At 39.8% G+C, this 22,482-nt stretch overlaps 1 protein-coding gene across 5 annotated transcripts in view; it reads left to right on the top strand.

Annotated features, from left to right (window-relative positions):
• Positions 1-22,482, top strand: part of TBC1D5 (TBC1 domain family member 5) — an 802,157-nt gene that overhangs the window by 610,980 nt on the left and 168,695 nt on the right. For all 5 annotated transcript variants that reach the window (XM_077491382.1, XM_077491385.1, XM_077491384.1 and 2 more), the window contains one exon: positions 19,054-19,139. In XM_077491382.1, coding sequence (XP_077347508.1) covers positions 19,054-19,139 — 86 coding nt within the window. The remainder of the gene's footprint in view (positions 1-19,053; positions 19,140-22,482) is intronic.

The following is a 22,482-nucleotide window of genomic DNA, read 5'->3' as shown; positions in this document are numbered from 1 at the left end:
TACGATATGACTTATTTGGTAAAATAATGTTTCCAAATGGTGTCTAGATTAATTTTCTACCATGAAGCTAAGGTCAGCCAACTTGGCTAATTATCTGCAGTAATAAATCAAGGTATGTCACAGTTCACAAAGTCACGTCGTAAATAGGTGCCATAGCTGCCATGTTTTAGCATTAGCATTTTAAATGTTTAAAAAAAAATCTAAATTTTTCTATGTTTTGCTTTACTTCATATGCACAACTTTAGTTATTTTTCATTTTTGGTGAAGGGATGGAAGTAGGTTGACTAAAGTAGCCCAGAGCTGTAAAACACAACAAAACAATTGCAAGACACCTCCATGCTTGTTTTCCTCTCAAAACTTTAGCAATTTCCATAGGAATTAACAGAGATATAAATGATACAAAATTACAAAGAAAATTGGATGTGCGCTTCAACATCAGATAGATGGTACTGGCACAGCGCTGTGAGGTGCTTCTCCATTGACCATCTTCAGCTTCAACAGCAACTGGAAAATAAAAGGCTAAATTAGCATTTTCATTTAGAACTATCACAGGCTTTGCAAGAATTAAGATGGATCTACCATCACAAAGGAGACCAAGGAGAGTACTTCTACAAGCTGTCTTTTTCAGAAATATTTGTTTAAATAAGGCTAATTTAGTTAATCCTTCGCAGTTTTGTGATAATTGCAGTTCTATCGGGCTTTTTGTTCCAGGTTTAAAATACTGCAGAAGTTTACAATCCAAAAACTGAAGAAAAAAAATCTGTTTCCTTGGCATGGGAGAGACAGTTTTTTTCCTGACAGCTTCACTTTGCATATACTGTTAACTATCGCCATGTATCTTCATCACCCGCATGTGCTCAGACAATTTGGTTTCAGTTATGTTCCACTAAATCCCTTTTAGTAGCGGAGGTTTGGCCCACCTGTCTCCTCTACAACACCTGCAACATATGTTTGCGTAACCCTAATATACATTTTCTTTTGGGGCCTATGAATTTCCCCCTGAGCTTTCTGCTTATAAACAGCTGAGTAATTTTGTTTTCTAATGACGGCTTCTTGTCCCCTGGCAATGAGGCAATAACATAATCTCTTAGCAAAGAGTGCAGTTTTTCACCGAGCCACATTTTTTTCATCATATAAATTTGGCTAAGAATGCTTAGCATTGTAAATGTTGGTAGTTCTTTCCTGATAACAAAGCCTAATACATTAGCCAAGCAAAGATTGCTAGTATTTTTTAGCAGCATTTTTATAACTTTTGTATTGCGGCAATGGAAAAGCTTTGCTTTCTGTTGTAAGGCCTTGAGTGTTGTTGCGTGAAAGTTTGAAGGCCTATGTTGAATGTATATATTTAATGTATATGTGTGTGTGAGACAGACAGATGCCTTTTATGTGCATCTTTTCCTGGCAATAGATAGATACATGTTTCCATACGCAAATAAAATATCTTATTTCAGCAAAGTCACAGATGCTGATGTGATTTCTGGATCCCGTTATACATGCCTGTAATAGTAAATGTTTTAAATATATCAGTATGAGAAATGTGTGAAATAACATACAGTATGTATGATATAGCTATCCTGATTTGGAGAATTTAAGAGATTCTTAGCCCACGTACACACGGTCGGAGATTTTGCCAACCAAATCCGTCGGATTTTGCCCATCGGATTTAGTCCGACGGATTGTGTCCGAAACTGTTGCATACACACGGTCGGGCCAAGTTGGCGAAAAATCCGATCTTTCAGAACGTGATGACGTAATTTCGTTACGATGGGACTACATTCAGGCTAGTAGCCAATAGCTTTGATGTAGGAATTTGATCTGAGCATGCGTGGCACTTGGTCCGATGAAAATGCTCTACACATGATCGGATTAGGTCCGTCCGGCCCAGTTGGTCGGGAAATATTTCCAACATGTTGGAAAATTGGGTCGGACGGAGATTCGGACGGAATCAGTCCGATGCATACCACACACAGTCGGATTATCTGACGACACGGTCCGATAAGACTCATTCCGACAGATTCTCCGACCGTGTGTACAAGGGCTAAGAAAGGCATGTAGTTTAGACATGTTTCAGGAAATGGAGTGCCTAATAAAATATACTGTAATTGCAGGCACCAAAATATATGTTGCAATTTAGTACCAAGTAAGCCAGAAGATCCTTAGAAGTCTTTGGACATGCTGTGAAACTCGGGCAGGGAAACTGGAAGGCAAGATTTGAAATTGTGACACCAAGGACTATTCAATGGCAGAAATGGGGGCCCTCTACTCAGACCAATGAATACGTTCCTTTATACTGGAACTAAACTTTATCTGAGCACTGAAAATGCTGTTTAATTAATTTTTAATGTTCAAAGTAAACTCACCGATATATCCATCCATGTCTCCATGCTTTATTTTGTTGAGAAATCACTTTAAAAACACACATCTTGAGTAAGGGCAGATGATTAATGTAGCATTTACTTCCTCAAATCCATCTGCTCTTAGCTCAGGCATGCAGGCAGGAGGGTGTGCTTAGCTGAAAAAGCCCCTCCTTTGCTCTTCCCATGAGGACTCTTAGGATGTATGACCATTACTACCATCTGATAGAACTTGTTCCTTGAACATACATACATACCTCCATGACCACTTTCCTTATACCTGAGTTCTTTCTCCCTGTGAGAATACCATGGACCTAATACCTTTACGACCTTTTTTCTGGGAGGGGCTAGATATAAAGGGAACCACACACCAAATAGACCCACTACAGGAATTCGCAATTTTTTTTTATCACTGATTACCCCTCCCTCCCCTCCTTATTATTATCTTTTTTCTCTTATCTTCCCTCTTCCCCCTTCCCTTCAGCCCTCTTTCCATCTTCTCCCATCTCTTGTTATATCCTAGTAATCTACTCCCCCATCCCCAATTAAAATGAAGTCAACTGTACCTTTATCTCACCCTTTCCCCACATCCTTGATGGCATGGGTTGATCCATCTTCGTTGGGTGAAAACCGTCTCCATACAGCTGCTTTTTCTTTATGTCACAATGAGACTCCAGATATAAGTTTTTACCACTATGTATTTCAACCTTTTACGGATTTGACCTGTGTTTTCTGAGTAATCTATAAAACTTTATTGAAAGAAAAAAAACAAGTAAATATGATATACTATAGTTACTGTTTACTAATGCTACCAGCATAATGAATAAAAATAGTTAATATTGATTGGGAGATTAATTCCACTTTAAGTTCTGCACCAACCTAAATTGTCAGCATTCTGACCTGAAAAAAGTGCCACAACCTCAAAGTTAGCATAGGCACAGCCAATTTTTAATGAAATAAAATAATTGATATTGATGAAACTGAACTAGATATAGGAATATATGGATATTTTCCCAACAGAGTTTCCCTCAGACGGCATGCCTTTGACAGTATGGCAATCACTTTTATAACTTATTGTTATTTTTTTATGTGAAAGTGATATAAAAATGAAGATATATCTATTACCATTACTTTAAATTTTAACAGAGGTGTTTTCCTTACAAAGCGTCTGCTGTGTTTTATGGGGGAGCCGTGAATCATACAGATGCTATGTAAAATACAGCTGACATATTTTTGGGTTTCAGGTACAATGCTGAGTTATTTACACTCTTGCATTAAAGTGGAAATATGCTGTATTGCAGACAGGTGATAAATATTTAAGCAACAATGCCATTTTGTCAGACAGTTTCCGCAGCATTGTTAATGTAATTGCTCTCAATGTTATTGCTCAGCAGTCCCTGGTAATAAATAAGTTGCAGGCCATTTTTACAGCTGGTTACTGGTCACTCAGCAAGGACTAAATCAGGGGGATTCTTCCCATAAATGGTTTTACTAGGTTATTACTGCATATGTATTGTGATGCAGTGCATGGACTTGTGTCCACTTTCAAGCCTCTGTCTCATATACACTCAATTACTGCTTAAGATGACATTTCATAATTTGTAAAACTCTGGAAAGTCTGTATAACAGTGGTGCTAAATTGAAAGCGTCAACACTAGTTTGGCACAATGTAAGGTGTTAATGGGAACAGAGCCTACAAAAAACAATACATTTGTCATGTCCATGAAATTTTACTAGTGAATGAGCCCATAAATTGATCCAACACTTTGCCCATACAGGACAACGTGGCTGGCAGTCGCACCAGCAGTCTATAATTTCCTTCCCTTTGTGCCCCCCTTCTCTTCAGCTGTAGAAGAAATGTCCTTTGCAAGGTCACTGCTGCTTTGATTGCTGGAGTCACTCAATAAAACACTTCTGAGTGTAGGGAAGCACCTGACATGTCACCTGCCTCCCTAAAATGCTGCAAATGGACCCTGAGCAACCATTTGCCAGGCCACAGTGTTTTCCTGTGGGGAGTGGTCTTTGCCACTCACTCAATTGTCAACAGTTGTTGGTGACTTTGACAGTTGATGGTTATAGAGCTGTAAAAGTTGTCAACAATTGCTGGTAACCTTGTAGATGGTGGCGGCGGAGAGCTGAAAGTTTTGGAAGCGGCAGTAAATGTCAGTATGATCACCAGAGGGTGACTAGGACTGGGTTGCTGGGGTGGTTTAACATTTTTTAAGAGAGCAGTCTTCTACATACTATATACTCTGTAGCTGGCAATGAACCCAGGTCTCAAAGGAAATGTAAAAATAAGTATGACAGGGGTCCTATTATTGGTTACAAGGGGTAGAGGAGAAAGGATACCTTTCCCATGTCGTTAATAAGAGAGATTAGAAGAATCTGTTAGTTTTTCATTTATGGAAACTCACTAACTCTCTCAATAACAAACAACAATCCTGTATATACTCTATGGGAATATTTACTTGACAAACTAAAACTATGATCAATAACAAGGTCTGGCTGTTAAAATTATCCTGTGTTATGTTTCTCCCCTTCCTGTCCTTGCTTAGTCTCTGCTATGGTTGCATCCTCCCGCCCTAAGCTATAGCGATTTTTATATATTCTTAAACTCATCCTTTAAATGTGCACTAAAAGATTATCTTCTGTGTTGCTACAGTTATACAGTAAAGAGCCATTGCTAGTAATGAATAATATCAATTGGAGAGCTGCTACTTCCAAATGGGAAAAGCTGCAACTGTGCCAAAGTCTAAAATTCAGTCATCTTCCTCTATAGCACGTGTCCAACACAAGGCCGAATCCGGCCCACCAGGCAATTTCATGTTGCCCTTGCATTTCTCCTGCAGCTGGGGCACCGTCCTCATCTCCACCCCCAATTTGTCTCAACAGTTGGCAGCAGAGAGGAGGACAGAACACCTCTGCCAGATCCTGCACTTCTTTGTGCAGCTGCAGAGAGGCTATCCCCCCAGTCGTCTCAGCAGTAGGCAGCAGAGAGGAGGACAAAACTCACAGATCCCGCACCTCTCTGTGCAGCTACAGTACCCTTTCGTCTCCACCTTCCCTGGTCTCAGCATTTAAAAGACTCCCAGCAGTTGACTCCAGCCCTCCTCTGGTCGTCCTCCAGACTCTGCACTTTGTGCATACCAGCTTCTCCCCAGCAGCTGCACAAAGTAAGGGGGGTGCACTGTGATGTAAAGGTGGATGGGGGACTCTTGACTTCAGACATAAGGGGGAGTGGGGTGCTCTGAACATATAGATGTACAGATACAGGATACAGCCAGCCCTTTGAGGGCAACCATAATGCTGATGCGGCCCGCAATAAAATGGAGTTTGACACGCTGCTCTATAGTAAATTTGTCATAAACCATGACAGTTAAAGATGAGCATATGCTAAAAAAGTGATTACTCTAAGTGAAAACTGCATGTCAAAACAATCAATAGGTTTTGAATTATCTGCTGCTGAAGTTTAATACAAATCTAACATTTTCTGTTAAAAGATATGAGTAGCATATCTGTACTAAAATATAGGGGATTAAACCAAGCTTATTTTTGATAAAAAGTCCATGTGATGATTGCAGACTGCATTAATGTGTCTCAGCTGTACCCAGGTGCTCAAAGAAACGCAATGAGAAGTTGAACTTTACAAGTCGAGTGTAGGCACACTCAGATCACATGCAGCAATGCAGGCACCTTTTAATTGGTGACACCTGCATCAAATTATGAGATGAGTCTATCGAAGACCAGCTCCCTTGGGGATATTCAGGTTTTCCTAGAACTGATCAAACGCATTTGGAAGGCAGTTAGGGCTCTTTTTACATGTGTGGGCGTGGGACAGTAAGAAATGATGATTGTACACATGTCGTGACCTTGCTGCTTTGCATCCACAGAAAATGTAACTCGGCTAACAGAGTTTGATAGGCAGGACAATACATCCATTAAAGTCAATGGGTACTTAACACAAACATCGAGCTAAACACTTGTGATGCAGTATTTTATTATAAAAATCCACCTTGAGATTTTCATAGGACTTGAGGCCCTTCTGTCTATGTGAAAACGCCTTAAAGTGATTGTAAAGTCTCTTTTAAAGAAAGAAAAGAAAAATGACAAACATGTTATACTTACCTGCTCTTTGCTGTTGGTTTTGCATAGTGTAGCCTGGATCCTCTTCTTCTTGGATGCCTCTTTGCTGCTCCTGGCTCCTTCCTCCTGTCGAGTGATCCTACAGCAAGAAGCTTGCTATGGGGACACCTGAGCCAAGCTGCAGCTCTGTGTGTCCATTCAGACACAGAGCTGCCATTCAGCCCCACCGCCTCTCTCCCCTGATTGATTGACAGCCACGGGAGCCAATGGCGTTGCTGCTGTATCTCAGCCAGTCAGAGGGGAGAGTCCCTGAGGGCCGAGGGATTTGCGGACATCGCTGGACAGAGATGGGGCTCAGGTTAGGGGGTGCTGTGGCGGCTGCTACATATAGAATGCATTAAGATAGAAAACCTTCTGCCTTTACAACTTCTTTAAGGGCCAGTGTCGATGGGGCTGTGGGGTTTGCATCACTGGCAAAATGCAACTTGCTTTTAACTGCATTCTGCTTGTGGTTGAGCGCACTTTAAGATGTCTTTGAGATCATTAGACCTGCAGATAGCCTCGGGCTCTTTCTAAGCCACATCAATCTACTTCAAGTTTTTTTTTTCATCCCTGTTTACACCTATTATTTACAAACTTAAATGCTGTAATGAATTGTTTTATTTCCTACTGCCATTCCTCGAAGAATAGCCCCATTTACCACTACCCTCCAAAGACACCTCATAGAAACTCACAGTTATTGCCAGCGGAAAAAAATAAATACAAATATAAAAAATCAGAAAAAAATTATAATTTATTCTGCATGTGACTGATACTGCAAAGTGATTTCTTTTTTTTTTTTTTTGGGGTTTACTGGTTAGAAATAGATTTTTATATTGTTTACATGTATAACTCTTATTTGAAGAGTTAATGCACCCTTTGCTTGTCAGAGGGCTAACACCCAACATACAGGACTTCCCTGTCTCTCAAATATCCAAGAAATAATTCTTCAATTTTACTCTCACATTTTCCATTATACCTTCAAAATTGCATTTCAAGTGCACTTTTTAATCTCTCCGTACTGTAAACAGCTCATTTTAATACCGGCAAACCTCACAGGAATGTAAATTGCCCTGCCGTAGTAATACTTGCATCTTATTCATGTATTCAGGTTGGATCATTATTCCTAATAATGGATGTGAGCACTTAGATGGCAGATCTGTGTTTCGCGCCCTGAATTGCTTGTCAATCCTTTGAAAACACATGTGCGCCATATGATCTATCTGCTCATTGTTTTTCAATAACAAGAAGCTTAATCCTGTCTTTATTTTGTTAGAGCTGAAAGAACTTTGAGTTTATGTAGCTTATATATTCCTCAGCACTGTCTGTCCGTGTGCTTTTTTTTTTTCCTTCCCATTTTGCAGAAATTGATACTAACAGTTTTGTCTCCATTAAGAGTTGCCCGTTTATTATTAATAGAAAGGAACTATCTATCTATGGCTTGGAAAAGCGCCAGTCTGTTTGCAGCCAACGTCTTTTCTTCATTCCGTCACCAGCTACTGTATTGCTTGCTTGCTCATACTATCATACCGGCAGGCAACTTGCCAACTTCTACAGGGAAGTGTGATAAGTTTATGAAGTCAAATGGTGACAATGTTGTCATAGTAGCGCCAGTAACACATGCATTGATTGCCGCAGATTGGAGGAGGTGGTGTGTTTAATGAAGATTTTGCATTAGTGGTAATCCCCAGAGACACAGAGCCTATGTCAGTTCTTGGCACTGCTATGTATTAATTGTGGGCTAGGTGTAAAAATAAATCCTGAATCTTGACGTAACTGCAATCCATCTGTCCAGTTACTGAATTTTGTTTAGTGAATTTTTACACCTTAAAGTTCCCATAGACATTAGTTGACAGTCTTCTATTGTGGCTGTTTTTAGCGACACCTAAAGAGAAGTCCTCAATAGTCTTGAACGCTTGCATGTGGGGGACAAAGTTTTAAAAAAGGCTTGTCTGATTGCTGTTCTCCGTGCAATTCTCCCACTCTCTTTCATTGCATGAACAGAAAAGCTGTGCAACATTTGCATTCTTTTTAAAGCAATTGGAAGGATCTAAAGATGCTGTGAAATGATCAGATCGTGCATGCGTGTTTGACCATTCACTGATGTCCCTGAGGAGTTTTAGAGCCACTTCCCATCTTATTTGTTTCTGTTTTAAAGAAAAAAAATACAAGCTGAAAAATGGTCTTGTGATCTTAAAGTGTTACTAAACCCACAACAGTAAAATTAGTTTGTATATGCAGTAAAGCATGCTTGTTATACTAACTGTGGAACCGAAGAGGTCAATCCTCTAGATTGTGTAAAAAGGCTGTTTGATCCTGTCTTCTCTGATCCTTCCCTTTTTTTCACAGTCTCCAATCCATCTCCTAATAGAACAGAGGCTAGGGGACAAGCTGCACATTCTCAGTCTGGTGTGCATTGCTTGAGAGTTATTTTTTTTCTCTTGGGAATATGCATGTGATCACACAAGGCCAATTAGCACTGTCCAGACAGAGGGCCAGTGGTCCTGCAGGACATTCAGAGGAGAATGAAAACTCCTACTACAATCTTTAACCAGACACTGATAGAAGTCACCTGCATGTAACCATAGATGTCAAAATTATACCATTGGTTTTAACAGTACAGAACAGTGTGTCATGGTTATGCAGTGATCTTCCTGTTTGCTTACCTCCCCTCATGTGTTCAGACTAAGAGGCCAGCCACTTCCACCTGGTGGTTTTTATAACCTCTCCTCTAAGCATGGCTCCACCCCAGGCCCTATCAGGGAACCTTATATTAACCTGTGCACTGCAAGCCAACAGTGCTGATCAACCATTGTGTAATCCTTTGTGTGTTTAGCTTCCTGTTACCTGCCGTGTGCTCTTCTGTTGTTCCGTTACCGACTTTGGCGTGTCTTTGACTATCCCTGTTTGCCTGTGATCCTGACCTTTTGGCGTGTCCCTGACTATTCCTGTCTGCTTGTGGCCCCGACCTTGGCTTTGTCCCTCACCATCCCTATCCTCCTGTTTCCTACTGTGGGTGTGAGCTGGGGGACCCTGGGGGTCGCGACCTGGAGCCAGTTGCAGCCAAGTCCATCCTCACCACTCGAGGCTCTGGTGAACACCTGCTGGCTCTTAGACTCCACGCCCCAGGGAATCTTACGCTCTAACCCCGGTGGGACCTGTCTCCCGTCCGCAGCAGTCAGCCGTAGGGTCCACAACCTTGCGGTGCACTCCTGATTCCTACGGTGTGCATCTGTCACCTCGCCTCAAGGTGACCTGACACAGTGCCCCCAATGTTATTGTGGCAGTGCAATAAACTGCACTGCAGTACTGGTCTGTGAATAAAAGACCTAAATACCTACTAAGCAGGTGATGCCACTTATTAAGAAGATCATAAAAAAAGATTTTCTAATAAAGTGTACTGCACTAGATAATGTATGACAAGCTCCGATCTAATATGCTAGTGTATTTTTATTAAAATGAATAGATTATGTTGCATTTGGTACAAAATAATTCTTAACGCAAAGTGGCATATCTCATACATTTATATTTAAACAGTTCATTCATAAAGTGATTGAATGCCACTGTATATTAACAGTTCATTAAAAAAAAAAAAAAAAAAGTCCAAGTAACCATTGTTAATCCACCACGTGAATACATGATCCCTGAATTCTATTTGACCCCTTAATAAATAAAATAGGTAAAAAAAAGAGCTCATTAAGTGCAGATCCACTTCTCTTCCCTCTCCACACTCTCCTGTATATCTGTATGCTCCTCTGAGTTATTATGACCCGATGGTTATTCAGTTAAAACAAAAAACAGAACATTCCCAAAGCATAAAACCATCAGGTGTTTAGAATAAAAGCAAAGTTCAAAACACTAACAAATCAGGTGCTAAAAAGCATGGTGAAGCTTGTTGCCCCCCATAAAACACACATGTGCGGTGTCCAAAGGGTGGGCTCTGACTCCCACACACCTCACATATGCATCGCCGAGCGGCCATTGTTTCTATGTGCTCACTGCATTCTCCCAGCACAGAGACTGCACTGATAAATTCAGCTTTTGGCCCCCACTAGCCAATCAGTGGTTACATGATCACCAATCCTTCCTGACCCCCCCCCCCCCCCCTTTTAAGTTACTTGTAGCAGGATCAGGATGACTCCTGCCACTCCACATATTTAGTAGGTAGAGTTTTTGTTCATCATACTACTACAAATAGGCTGCTTTTACTCTGGGGCCACGCAAGCCGCTAGTTGTCGAAGAAAGGGTTAAAACCGCCCGTGTTGCAGCTTTTCAGGTGCTTGGGAAGTGCTGCCCATGAATTCCAATGGGCAGGGGCGGTTTAGGAGCGCTGTATACAGCACTCCCAAACCACCCCAAAGATGCTGCAGGACTTTCTTTACTGTCCCGCACTGCAATAGTGTGAAAGCACTCAGGCTTTCATACTGGGGTGGCTTGGGAGGTGGTTTTCAGATGCCTGAAAAACACATTCAGTGTGAAAGTAATAATTTAGCATCCATCGACGATGATGCCAAGAGAGGGAGTGGTGTTACTGAGTAAATTTAACAGAGTTATTTCACCCACTATGATAATAGTCCATGTCTAGTTTGTCGAACTCGCAACTATTGTGGCAAAAAAAATTGGGTCACCTTGGGTTATCTACTTTCCAAAAAAAAGGCTAGTTTCGGGGGTCTACTATTCTGGCATATATATTTGATATACTTTATAGGGCTGAAACAACTAATCAATTAATCGACAACTAATCGATTATGAAATTAATCAATTACTATTTTCATTTATAGTACAAAAATATAATCACTACTGTAAATATAAAAAAATGAACCCCTTACAGTAGGGCTAATTTTAGTCTTTTTAACCCCATTATGTTACTAAACATCTTAGGCCTAGGTCACACCTCTGTGTTTTTTGGTGCTTTTTGCAGAAGCGCACTACAGTTCATTTACATGGTTTCCTATGGGACACGTTCATATCTGTGCTTTTTTCAGCCGCTGCGTATTTGGAAAGGGTCAGAGATTTTTAACGCAAAACTGTGCTTTTTTTGGTTCAATATACTTCAATGGAGAAGCTGCAGAAAAGAATGTAATGCGTTTTTGCAGCAATTTGTGTTTTTTTATGTGCCCAAAAAAAATAAATGCAAAAAACACAAATTGCAGTAAAATCACGTGCGCAAAAATCAAAACGCACAACAAAAAGCACTGCAGAAACAGATCAAAAGCAAAAACTGCATAGGTGTGTACTGAGTCTTATGCTGGCCTCACATATCAATTTTCAGGTGAGAATATTCAGATGAAAAATCTTTGTACATTCGCTGAATGAAAGAATGTTGTTTGAAATTTTCACTTCATTTCTGAACAAAAACCACATACACTGAAAATTCCTTTGACCAGGAAGTTTGCTATTATTTCCAAATTTTCCTGTCACTGTGGTTGAAAATGAATGTCAATTTTACCCACTTTTTTTTTAAGGTTATTAACCGATTAATCGAAATAATAATTGGCCAACTAATCGATTATGAAAATAATCGTTAGTTGCAGCCCTAATACTTTATAACAGAAATTAACCACTTTCAGACCGGACCAATTTGCTGGTCAAAGACCAGACCACTTTTTGCGATTCGGCACTGCGTCGCTTTAACTGACAATTGCGCGGTCGTGCGACGTGGCTCCCAAACAAAATTAACGTCCTTTTTTTCCCACAAATAGAGCTTTCTTTTGGTGGTATTTGATCACCCCTGCGGTTTTTATTTTTTGCGCTATAAACAAAAATAGAGCGATAATTTTGAAAAAAACGCATTATTTTTTACTTTTTGTAATAATAAATATCCCCCAAAAATATATAAAAAAACATTTTTTTCCCTCAGTTTAGGCCGATACGTATTCTTCTACATATTTTTGGTAAAAAAAATCGCAATAAGCGATTATTGATTGGTTTGCGCAAAAGTTATAGCGTTTACAAAATAGGGATAGTTTTATAGCATTTTTATTAATAATTTTTTATTATTTTTTTTTTTTACTAGTAATGGCGGCGATCTGCGATTTTTATTGTGACTGCGACATTGTGGGGGACCCATCGGACATTTTTGACACATTTTTGGGACCATTGTCATTTATACAGTAATCGCTGCTATATAAATGCAGTGATTCCTGTGTAAATGACACTGGCAGTGAAAGGGTTAACCAGTGGGTGGCAGTGTAGGGGTTAAGTGTTCCTAGGGGTGTGTTACTAACTGTGGGGGGGTTGGGCTGTCATTTAGTGTACACTGATCTCTGCTCCAATCACATGGAGCAGAGATCAGCGTCACTAGTTGCTAGGCAGAATGGGAAAATGTTGTTTATACAGCATTTCCTCCATTCGGCCGCTCCGTGAGACGATCGCGGGGATGCCCGCGGCGATCGAGTCCGCGGGTCCCGCGACCGGACTCACGGGGGTCCTGACCAGCGCGGGAGCGCGCCGCCGGCGGCGCGCTCCCGATGGCACGGCGGCAACGAATATTGGACGTACATGTACGCCAATATGCCTGCCCGTGCCATTCTGTCGACGTACATCGTCGTGCGCTGGTCGGGAAGTGGTTAAGGAAACATTTTTTTTTTCATGTTTTTGAATTTCTTATGATACTTCGCATCATCTGATGGCCAAAAGCAGTAATTCCTGTTTTAAATAAATGAAAAACATTCAACCTGCACAGGAGTCATTTTTGGGGGTTATTCCCCCATTTGCACAGAACAAATGTACATGCACTTTTGCTGGGTGAGTTGCTATCTAAAAAATGTATACAAATCTACCCCTTAACGTAGGTTGTTCCTATATAGAACCATGCTGCTTTAGATTGTATTTTTTTACCTTATGCTGTTTAAAAATTAATTCTACCTTTTTACAAAAAAAAAATAATAATAATAAGTGCACTAATATTTCAAAAAACAACAATGCATAATACTGTAGCCATGATCGTGAATCACGGGACAATGAGCTGGCTCCTTCAGACTCTTCTTTTTCTAAATACATCAATAATAGTGCAGCTTTGTGACCAAGAAGCTGAAATAGAGGACATACAGTATAGAATGTTATGCAGAAGCACAGATTATAGAGCCGTACACATTACATGAGAAAATATCTTCTAGCCAATTATATTTTCTAGAAATGGACATTGCAGGGCATCTATAGTATCCGGCAGCAGTTGAGGTGCAATTAGAATTGAAACATTTCAGCATTCTCAATCAAATATTTATATTTATGATACCGTTAGCATATGGTTTATAGGTACCCTGGGAGCAAGGTAATGGACTGTCTGCTAAATGTATTTTATTGCATATAGCCATCTGATTCTTCTGTATATTTATACCATGATTGACACTCCTCAGTTTAGAATGAATTATGTTTTTCTTTACACTAAGAAGGTTTCATTTAAGGATATAGACTTGTCAGGCTCTAGTAAAGTAGCTTTTATACTTTAACCTGCATAATAAATTAAAGTCCAAACTTGAAGGCCAATACATGGATTCCTACAGGAATGTTTTCAGGATCTAGTCCTGCTAGATGACTACTTAATAAAGGGCCGAATGCTATAATATTTATACCCTTTATTCATCTGAGTTCAGCTGATTAAACTTGACTATTATTCATAAACTGTGGTGACGTTTACTCTGGATATGCGTTTATATACTCATCCTTTGTGAGTAGTCATTTTACATTTAATAAAGCCTTTGAAACTAGTTACCAGTGAGCACTTAGATCTCCTTTCTCTCACCATCCATACCCCTGGGGATATCGGTTGGAGATCTTGGAGCCTGCCTGGATGACTTACCCGTATGGGACATGTGCTGTTGACCATTTGTTATCTCAGTGGTCCACATCCTGAGGTGAGTGTGGTGGAGGGATAGTCACTGTTGCATTGGATTTATGCTTTTGTCACGTGGAATTCTCTTCAGTTCTTGCTGAGACTGCTAGTTCTCCTCTTGCTCTTTCTGGATCATTATTGGACTTTTATTACATTTATATGTTTTACTGAACCTTGTTATGTGCTGCACTATTTTTTATATATTGGCAATTATTCATAGACTCGCATTGACGTTAGAACAGCGATGGCAAAAAAAAGACCTAGTGGGCCATCAAGTCTGCACCATTTATTTTTATATATTTTTTTTATATTTAATGTAATCATATAATTAATTTTTTCGGCTGAGTATAGATCTGTGTCTATCAAAAGCATGTTCAAATCCACTTACTGTTAACTGACTCATTACCTCTTCTGAACGTCTGTTCCAAGCATCAACTTTCAGTAAAATAATACTTTCTAAGATTCGTTTTTCACTTTCCTCCTGCTAGTGTGAAGTTAAGTCCCTGTTTTCTTGAACTTGGCATCAAAATAAAAAAAAAACTGCTCTCCTAAACCTTATTCACGACCTTGATGTATTGAAAGGTTTTAATCATATCTTATCTCCCCTTTCTGTACTTTCCTTCAGATTGTATATATTAGTGGAAATTTAATCAAAGCCTAACTAACTCTAAACCCACTTTCCAAACCTAATCTATCTATCCCTATAAAGAAAAAAATACTACACTTGCCTCTTCCACAGCCACTCTGGTCCGGTCCCACACTGAGCTGTCAGCAGTGGCATCAGTGTGTGGGAGTGTTCAGGAGAGGCAGCTGACAACAGAAGTCCTATAGTAAGTCTATGGGTGACATCACTTCCCAGGCATTGCACACAGCAAACACTGCTGAGACCACACCGGATCAGCTGCAAAACAGGTAAGTATAGCAATTTTTTTCTTTACAGGGCTAGATAGATTAGGTTTAGAATGTGGCAGTAAGTAGGTTTAGCGTTAAGTTCCTGAAGACTCCTGATGTGTTTTATCCCCCGATTCTTTCACCATTTTCATTGCCCATCTCTAGACTTGTTCTATCTTATCTAATTCTTTTTGTAAATGAGTTCTGTAGAACTGGAAACAGTGTTCTAATTGAGGTCTAACTAAACATCTGTATAGGGGAGTCAAGATCTCCTGCCTCCCACTGGTGATCCCTCCACTGATATACTGTTTGCTCAGTTTTCAACCATCCAAAATAATTTTCCTGTTGTATTGACTGTCCATGCTGTAGTGACTTCAGTGCCTAAGGAGTCATGTCTATAGTTATCACCAATGTAAAGGGGCTTTTCTATATTGATCACCAATGTAAGTTGGCATTTTTCCACTGATCACAAGTGTAAAGGGTTTTTTATCAGTTGACCACCAATGTGAGACAGCATTTTTCCATTGACCACCAATGTGAGGGGCATTTTTCCATTAACCACGAATGTGAGGGGCATTTTTTCAATGACCAATAACATGAGGGGGCATTTTTCCATTGACCATTAAGGTGAGAGGGCTTTTTTTCATTGTCCATCAATGTGCGGAGGGCTTTTTTCCATTGGTTTCATTATTATTATCATTGGCCATTATCATGAGGGGGCATTTTTCCATTGGCCACCAATATGAGGGGAGATTTTTCTACTGACCAATGTGAGGGGACACTTTTCCACTGACAGCTAGTGGGACACTACAACTGTCAGGGTACTTTCACACTGGGGTGGGGGTCCATTAGCGGTAAAGTGCCGCTAGTTTTAGCAGTGCTTTACCGTAATTTTAGTGATGCTTTTTGGCCGTAGCAAGGTGCTTTTAACCCCCCACTAGCAGCCAAAGAAAGGGTTACAAGTGCCCATATTGCAGCGCTGCCCATTCAGTTCAAAGATGCTGCTTGCAGGACTTTTCAGAACATCCCACAAGAGCACCGCTCCAGTGTGAAAGCAGTCAGGCTTTCACACTGAGGAGACATGAGAGGCGCTATTCTTAGCGCTAAAACACCTGAAAAGCTCCTCGGTGTGAAAGGGGTTTCATTATTTTTATCATTATTCATTTTATTATTCTCAACACATAGAGTAAGGTAATGCTGTAAAAATAAATCCACTTTGGGTGTCAAATACCCTAGTAGGTGTCAGACTGGCAGCCCTCTAGCTGTTGCGGAACTACAAATCCCATGAGGCTTTGCAAGGCCGACAGTTAAAAAGAATGACTCCCACAGGCGGAGGCATGATGGGACATAGTTATACCATTTTCTTTCTTCTTTCGCAACTTATTGATGATACTAATTTACCATGACCTGTAGATGTAATCATTTATTAGCAGGGGTTCCCTGAAACCTTAAATAATTTTAAGGGTTTCTCTGGCATATAAACGAGAAAGCCTGCTCTAAACAGATACACATCAACTGGATCATACTTTTTCTTGTTCAATCGTTTTTATTAAACATTTTAAGCAATACAATAAGAAAAAGTTACAAAATTAAGAATGAACCACATGGATCATACCATGTGGTGGTTAACAACCACCACATGGATCATACTTTTTCATGAATGAAACTTTATTTCTATTGAAAGAAATCATCATTTTTATTTCAGAGGAGCTTACTGTCATTTTGATTGATGTATATATGATACCTGGAAATAAAGCAAAATAAAAGGGAAACAAATCAGATTTTTTTTCCCCTCATTATTTGACCTGAACTGGAATTTAATTAATTCAATCCAGTTACTATGAACAATAGCTCCACTCTTATTTGCTACTATGAGCAACAAATCCACTCTTATTTACTCCTGATTCCATAAATCAGACCCACTCTGTTGTCCTGTACACAAGATCGGACTTTCCAACAATAAAACCATGGATTTTTGTTCGAAGGTTGTTGGCTCAAACTTGTCTTGCCTACACACGGTCACACAAATGTTGGCCAACAATTACGAACGTAGTGACATACAAGACGTACGGCGAGCCGATAAAAAGGAAGTTCAATAGTCATGCGCCACCCTTTGGGCTCCTTCTGCTAATGTTCTGTTTGGTGAGCATTGATTCCGAGCATGCGTGGACTTTAGTGTGATCGGACTTTCCGTTAACAAAACTGTGGATTTTTGTTTCGAAGGTTGTTGGCTCCAACTTGTCTTGCATACACACGGTCACACAAATGTCGGCCAACAATTACGAACGTAGTGACGTACAAGACGTACGTGATATCTCCATTGTGAACACTAGTTTTACAAGACCCAGCGCTTCCGTCTCGTACTTGATTCCGAGTATGCGTGGACTTTTGTCCGACATACTTGTGTACACATGATTGGAAAGTCCGACAACAAAATTTGTTGGCGGAAAATTTGAGAACCTGCTAGCCAACATTTGTTGGCGGAAAGTCCGACAACAAATGTTCGATAGAGCAAACACACTGTCAGATTTTCTGCCAAGCTCACATCCAATATTTGTTGTCAGAAAATCCGATCGTGTGTACAGGGCATTAGAGTACCTGGCAAGCAGTCAGACCACAATGGCTTTATAATACAGAACACATTCACTGACTATCTGGAGTATGATCTTGATTGTAAATATGCATGAGACAAAGCAATAATCTGCCATGCGCAGGCCAGTTTTAAATGACTCCCACTGTATGTCATATCACAACTATGAGAGCTTTGAATAGCAAGCATTTGTATGTTTTATGCCTTTTAAACAACTTTGTACTGTAGTTTTTGACAGATTTATGAATCTGCAAATGTTTTGTTCATTTCTAAGATCTGTAATCAGAATCTCATGCTGACTACAGAGATGAGAAAGACTGTGACTGCCATCTAGTGGCCAAATCATCTAAGTGCACTTGTAATATTTTCCAATACCTTCTAATCTGTAATCAGTCAATAATGTTATTATTTACTGACAAGCGCTCAGGTTGCCTTAATTATATGTAGATCCTGAAAACGAATGCATGATTGATGTCTTAAAAGGTTCAGCTTTATTAAGGTTTGGTTTGCTATGCAATTCATATCTCAAAACTGAGTGAAATGCTGGATGTGGAAGATAAATATACCCTGTAATATGCCATTCTTCAACACTGCATTAGTTATTAAATGCTATGGTTTTCCCAGATGTCGAAGCACCTTGCGTGTCTGGGTTGCTGTTTAGTTGTGTGCTTATAATGGAACTTGTAGTCAAACAAATTCATTTTGGCTTTTGAAGTAGAAATCTACTAAGGGGTCTTTGTAAGTTGAAGAAACATTTATTTTTTTATTGGTCACTGTGACCCTGTTTTGAAGATATCCCTTTGTTTCCAGTCCTGATGATAGTCATCACTAGGACAGGAATTGAGAGGAAATTCCGCTGCTGTCACAGCAAGAGAAATTGAAGCTCTCTACCAGTCAGGAACCTCATTTTCAAAGCTAGGATTTCTTCTCAATTTGGACAGACGTTTCTTCACTTTCATTGTGTCACTGGGACAGGAAATAAAGCAAAATTTCCCCAATGAGGAAACAGCAAGACAAATTTGACAGATGATGTAAGCTGTCCCTGTACTGTCACGAAACAATATTTTCCTGGAGTTAAAAATAAATAAATTGTTTTAAACTAATAATTATGTATAAATGGTGAACCCAGTAAGTTGTTTGACACAAGAAATACAGTAAATGCTGATGACACTGTATAGTTATAGTGCAATATGGGATTACAATATAATTGTAAGGATTTCTTTTGTTTGATATTAAGTCCATCTATGTACTTTTATTTGCAGAAAAACCCCAAACCTATAAGCTATCAGTTCCATCAAAATTTAGATTTCTACCGGGCACGGGGAGTAGACTTGATGAACAGATCACGGTGAGTATTGCATTCAGCAGTGTCTTTGGCTTAGTATGTGGTGTTTGTTTTTACCTTGATGGACATGGCTTCAACAGTGTATGCTTATTATTTTTATTGATAATATACATACATATTTCTTATTTAATAAAAAAAAAAATATATATATATATATATATATATATATATAGATATATAGATGTATATATGTATATGTTATATATATATATATATATATATATATATATATATATATAGTGAGGGAAAAGGTATTTGACCCCCTGCTGATTTTGTACGTTTGCCCACTGACAAAGAAATGATCAGTCTATAATTTTAATGGTAGGTTTCTTTTAACAGTGAGAGACAGAATAACAACAAAGATATCCAGAAAAACACATTTCAAAAAGTTATAAATTGATTTGCATTTTAACCACTTCAGCCCCGGACCATTTTGCTGGTCAAAGACCAGACCACTTTTTGCGATTCGGCACTGCGTCGCTTTAACTGACAATTGCACGGTCGTGCAATATGGCTCCCAAACAAAATTGACATCCTTTTTTTCCCACAAATAGAGCTTTCTTTTGGTGGTATTTGATCACCCCTGCGGTTTTTATTTTTTGCACTATAAACAAAAATAGAACGACAATTTTGAAAAAAATGCATTATTTTTTACTTTTTGTTATAATAAATATCCCTCAAAAATATATAAAAAAAACATTTTTTTCCCTCAGTTTAGGCCGATACGTATTCTTCTACATATTTTTGGTAAAAAAAATCACAATAAGCAATTATTGATTGGTTTGCGCAAAAGTTATAGCGTTTACAAAATAGGGGATAGTTTTATGGCATTTTTTTTAAAAAAATTTTTACTAGTAATGACGGCGATCAGCCATTTTTATTGTGACTGCGACATTATGGCGGACACATCGGACATTTTTGACACATTTTTGGGACCATTGTCATTTATACAGCAATCACTGCTATATAAATGCAATGATTCCTGTATAAATGACACTGGCAGTGAAGGGGTTAACCAGTGGGTGGCAGTGTAGGGGTTAAGTGTTCCTAGGGGTGTGTTACTAACTGTGGGGGGCTGGGCTTTAATTTAGTGAACACTGATCTCTGCTCCAATCACATGGAGCAGAGATCAGCGTCACTAGTTGCTAGGCAGAACGGGGAAATGCTGTTTACAACGGCATTTCCTCGCTCAGCCGCCCATGAGACGATCGGAGCGGGACCTGCAATCGGACTCACGAGGGTCCAGACCAGCATGTGAGCACGCCACCGGTGGCACGCTCGCAATGGCAGGGCGGCATTAAAGATTGGACGTACCTGTACGCCAATATGCCTGCCCATGCCATTCTGCCGACATACATCGGCGTGCGCTGGTCGGGAACCGGTTAATGAGTGAAATAAGTATTTTGTCCCCTATCAATCACCAAGATTTCTGTCTCCCAGGTGTCTTCTATACAGGTAACAAGCTGAGATTAGGAGCACTCTCTTAAAGGGAGTGCTGCTAGTCTCAGTTTGTTACCTGTATAAAAAACACCTGTCAACAGAAGCAATCTCTCCACCGTGGCCAAGATCAAAGAGCTGCCCAAAGATGTCGGGGACAAGATTTTAAACCTACACAAGGATGGAATTGGCTACAACACCATCAACAAGCAGCTTGGTGAGAGGGTGACAACAGTTGGTGCAATTATTCGGAAGTGGAAGAAACACAATATAACTGTCAGTCTTCCACAGTCTGGGGCTCCATGCAAAATCTCACCTCGTGGAGTTTCAGTGATCATGAGAACAGTGAGGAATCAGCCCAGAACTACACGGGAGAATCTTGTCAATGATCTCAAGGCAGCTGGGGCCATAGTCGCCAAGAAAACAATTGATAACACACTAGGCCATGAAGGACTGAAATCCTGCAGCGCCCGCAAGGTCCCCCTGCTCAAGAAAGCACATTTACAGACCCATCTGACATTTGCTAATGAACATCTGAATGATTCAGAGGAGAACTGGGTGAATGTGTTGTGGTCAGATGAGAACAAAATCGAGCTCTTTGGCATCAACTCAGCTCGCTGTGTTTGAGGAGGAGGAAAGCTGCCTTTAATCCACCATCAAACAAGGAGGTGGAAACATTATTCATTGAGGTGTTTTTCTGCTAGAGGACAGAACAACTTCACTGCATTGAAGGGACGTAGGATCCTCCTTCTCTCAGCCAGGGCATTGACAATTGGTGCTGGATAGTTATTCCAACATGACAATGACCCAAAACACAACAAGGCAACAAAGGATTGGCTCAAGGAGAAGCACATTAAGGTCCTGGAGTGGCCTAGCCAGTCTCCAGACCTTAATCCCAAAGAAAATATGTGGAGGGAGCTGAAGGTTTCTAGTTACCAAACATCAGCCTCAAAACCTTAATGATTTGGAGAGGATCTGCAAAGAGAAGTGGGACAAAATCCCTCCTGAGATGTGGGCAAACCTGGTGGCCAACTACAAGAAACATCTGACCTCTGTGATTGCCAACAAGTACTAAGTCATGTTTTGCGAAGGGGTCAAATACTTATTTCACTCATTAAAATGCAAATCAGTTTATAACTTTTTTTAATTGCGTTTTTTTTTGGGATATTTTTGTTGTTATTCTGTCTCTCACTGATCATTTCTTTGTCAGTGGGCAAACGTACAAAATCATCAGGGGTTCAAATACCTTTTTCCCTTACTGTATATGTATATATATATATACACACACACACACATACACACTATGTTATCAAAAGTATTGGGACGCCTGCCTTTATATGAACTTTAAAACAATCAAAGGGTCTGATCTTGACAGAAGAAAAAAAAAAATAAAGATAAATACACACATATACTTACACACACACACACACTATATTACCAGACATATTGGGACATCTTCCTTTACACGCACATGAGCTTTTAATGGCATCCCAGTCTTAGTTCGTAGGGTTTAATATTGAGTTGGCCCACCCTTTGCAGCTATAACGGCTTCAACTCTTCTGGGAAGGCTGTCCACAAGGTTTAGGAGTGTGTCTATGGGGATGTTAGACTATTCTTCCAGAATCGCATTCGTGGAGTCAGGCACTGATGTTGGACGAGAAGGCCTGGCTCGCAGTCTCCGCTCTAATACATCCCAAAGGTGTTCTGTGAGAGCAGCAGGGATCAACCAGGTTTTTTTGCAGAATACAGAAAACGAACCTCATAGTGACTGAATGGGTATGAACAGCATGTAATACACCATTTATTGATAGTTTTTTATGTGGATTTAGTGACACTTTAAGAATAAAAATTGTCAAAGCTGATTGTTATAGAAATAATGTGATGCTTACTTTATTTTTTATCTTTAAAT

Source organism: Lithobates pipiens, unplaced genomic scaffold, assembly GCF_037356315.1.
Source record: "Lithobates pipiens isolate NorthernLeopardFrog02 unplaced genomic scaffold, aLitPip1_a1.2 Scaffold_19, whole genome shotgun sequence".
NCBI lineage: Eukaryota > Metazoa > Chordata > Amphibia > Anura > Ranidae > Lithobates > Lithobates pipiens.
This window is presented reverse-complemented; position numbering and strand designations above follow the sequence as displayed.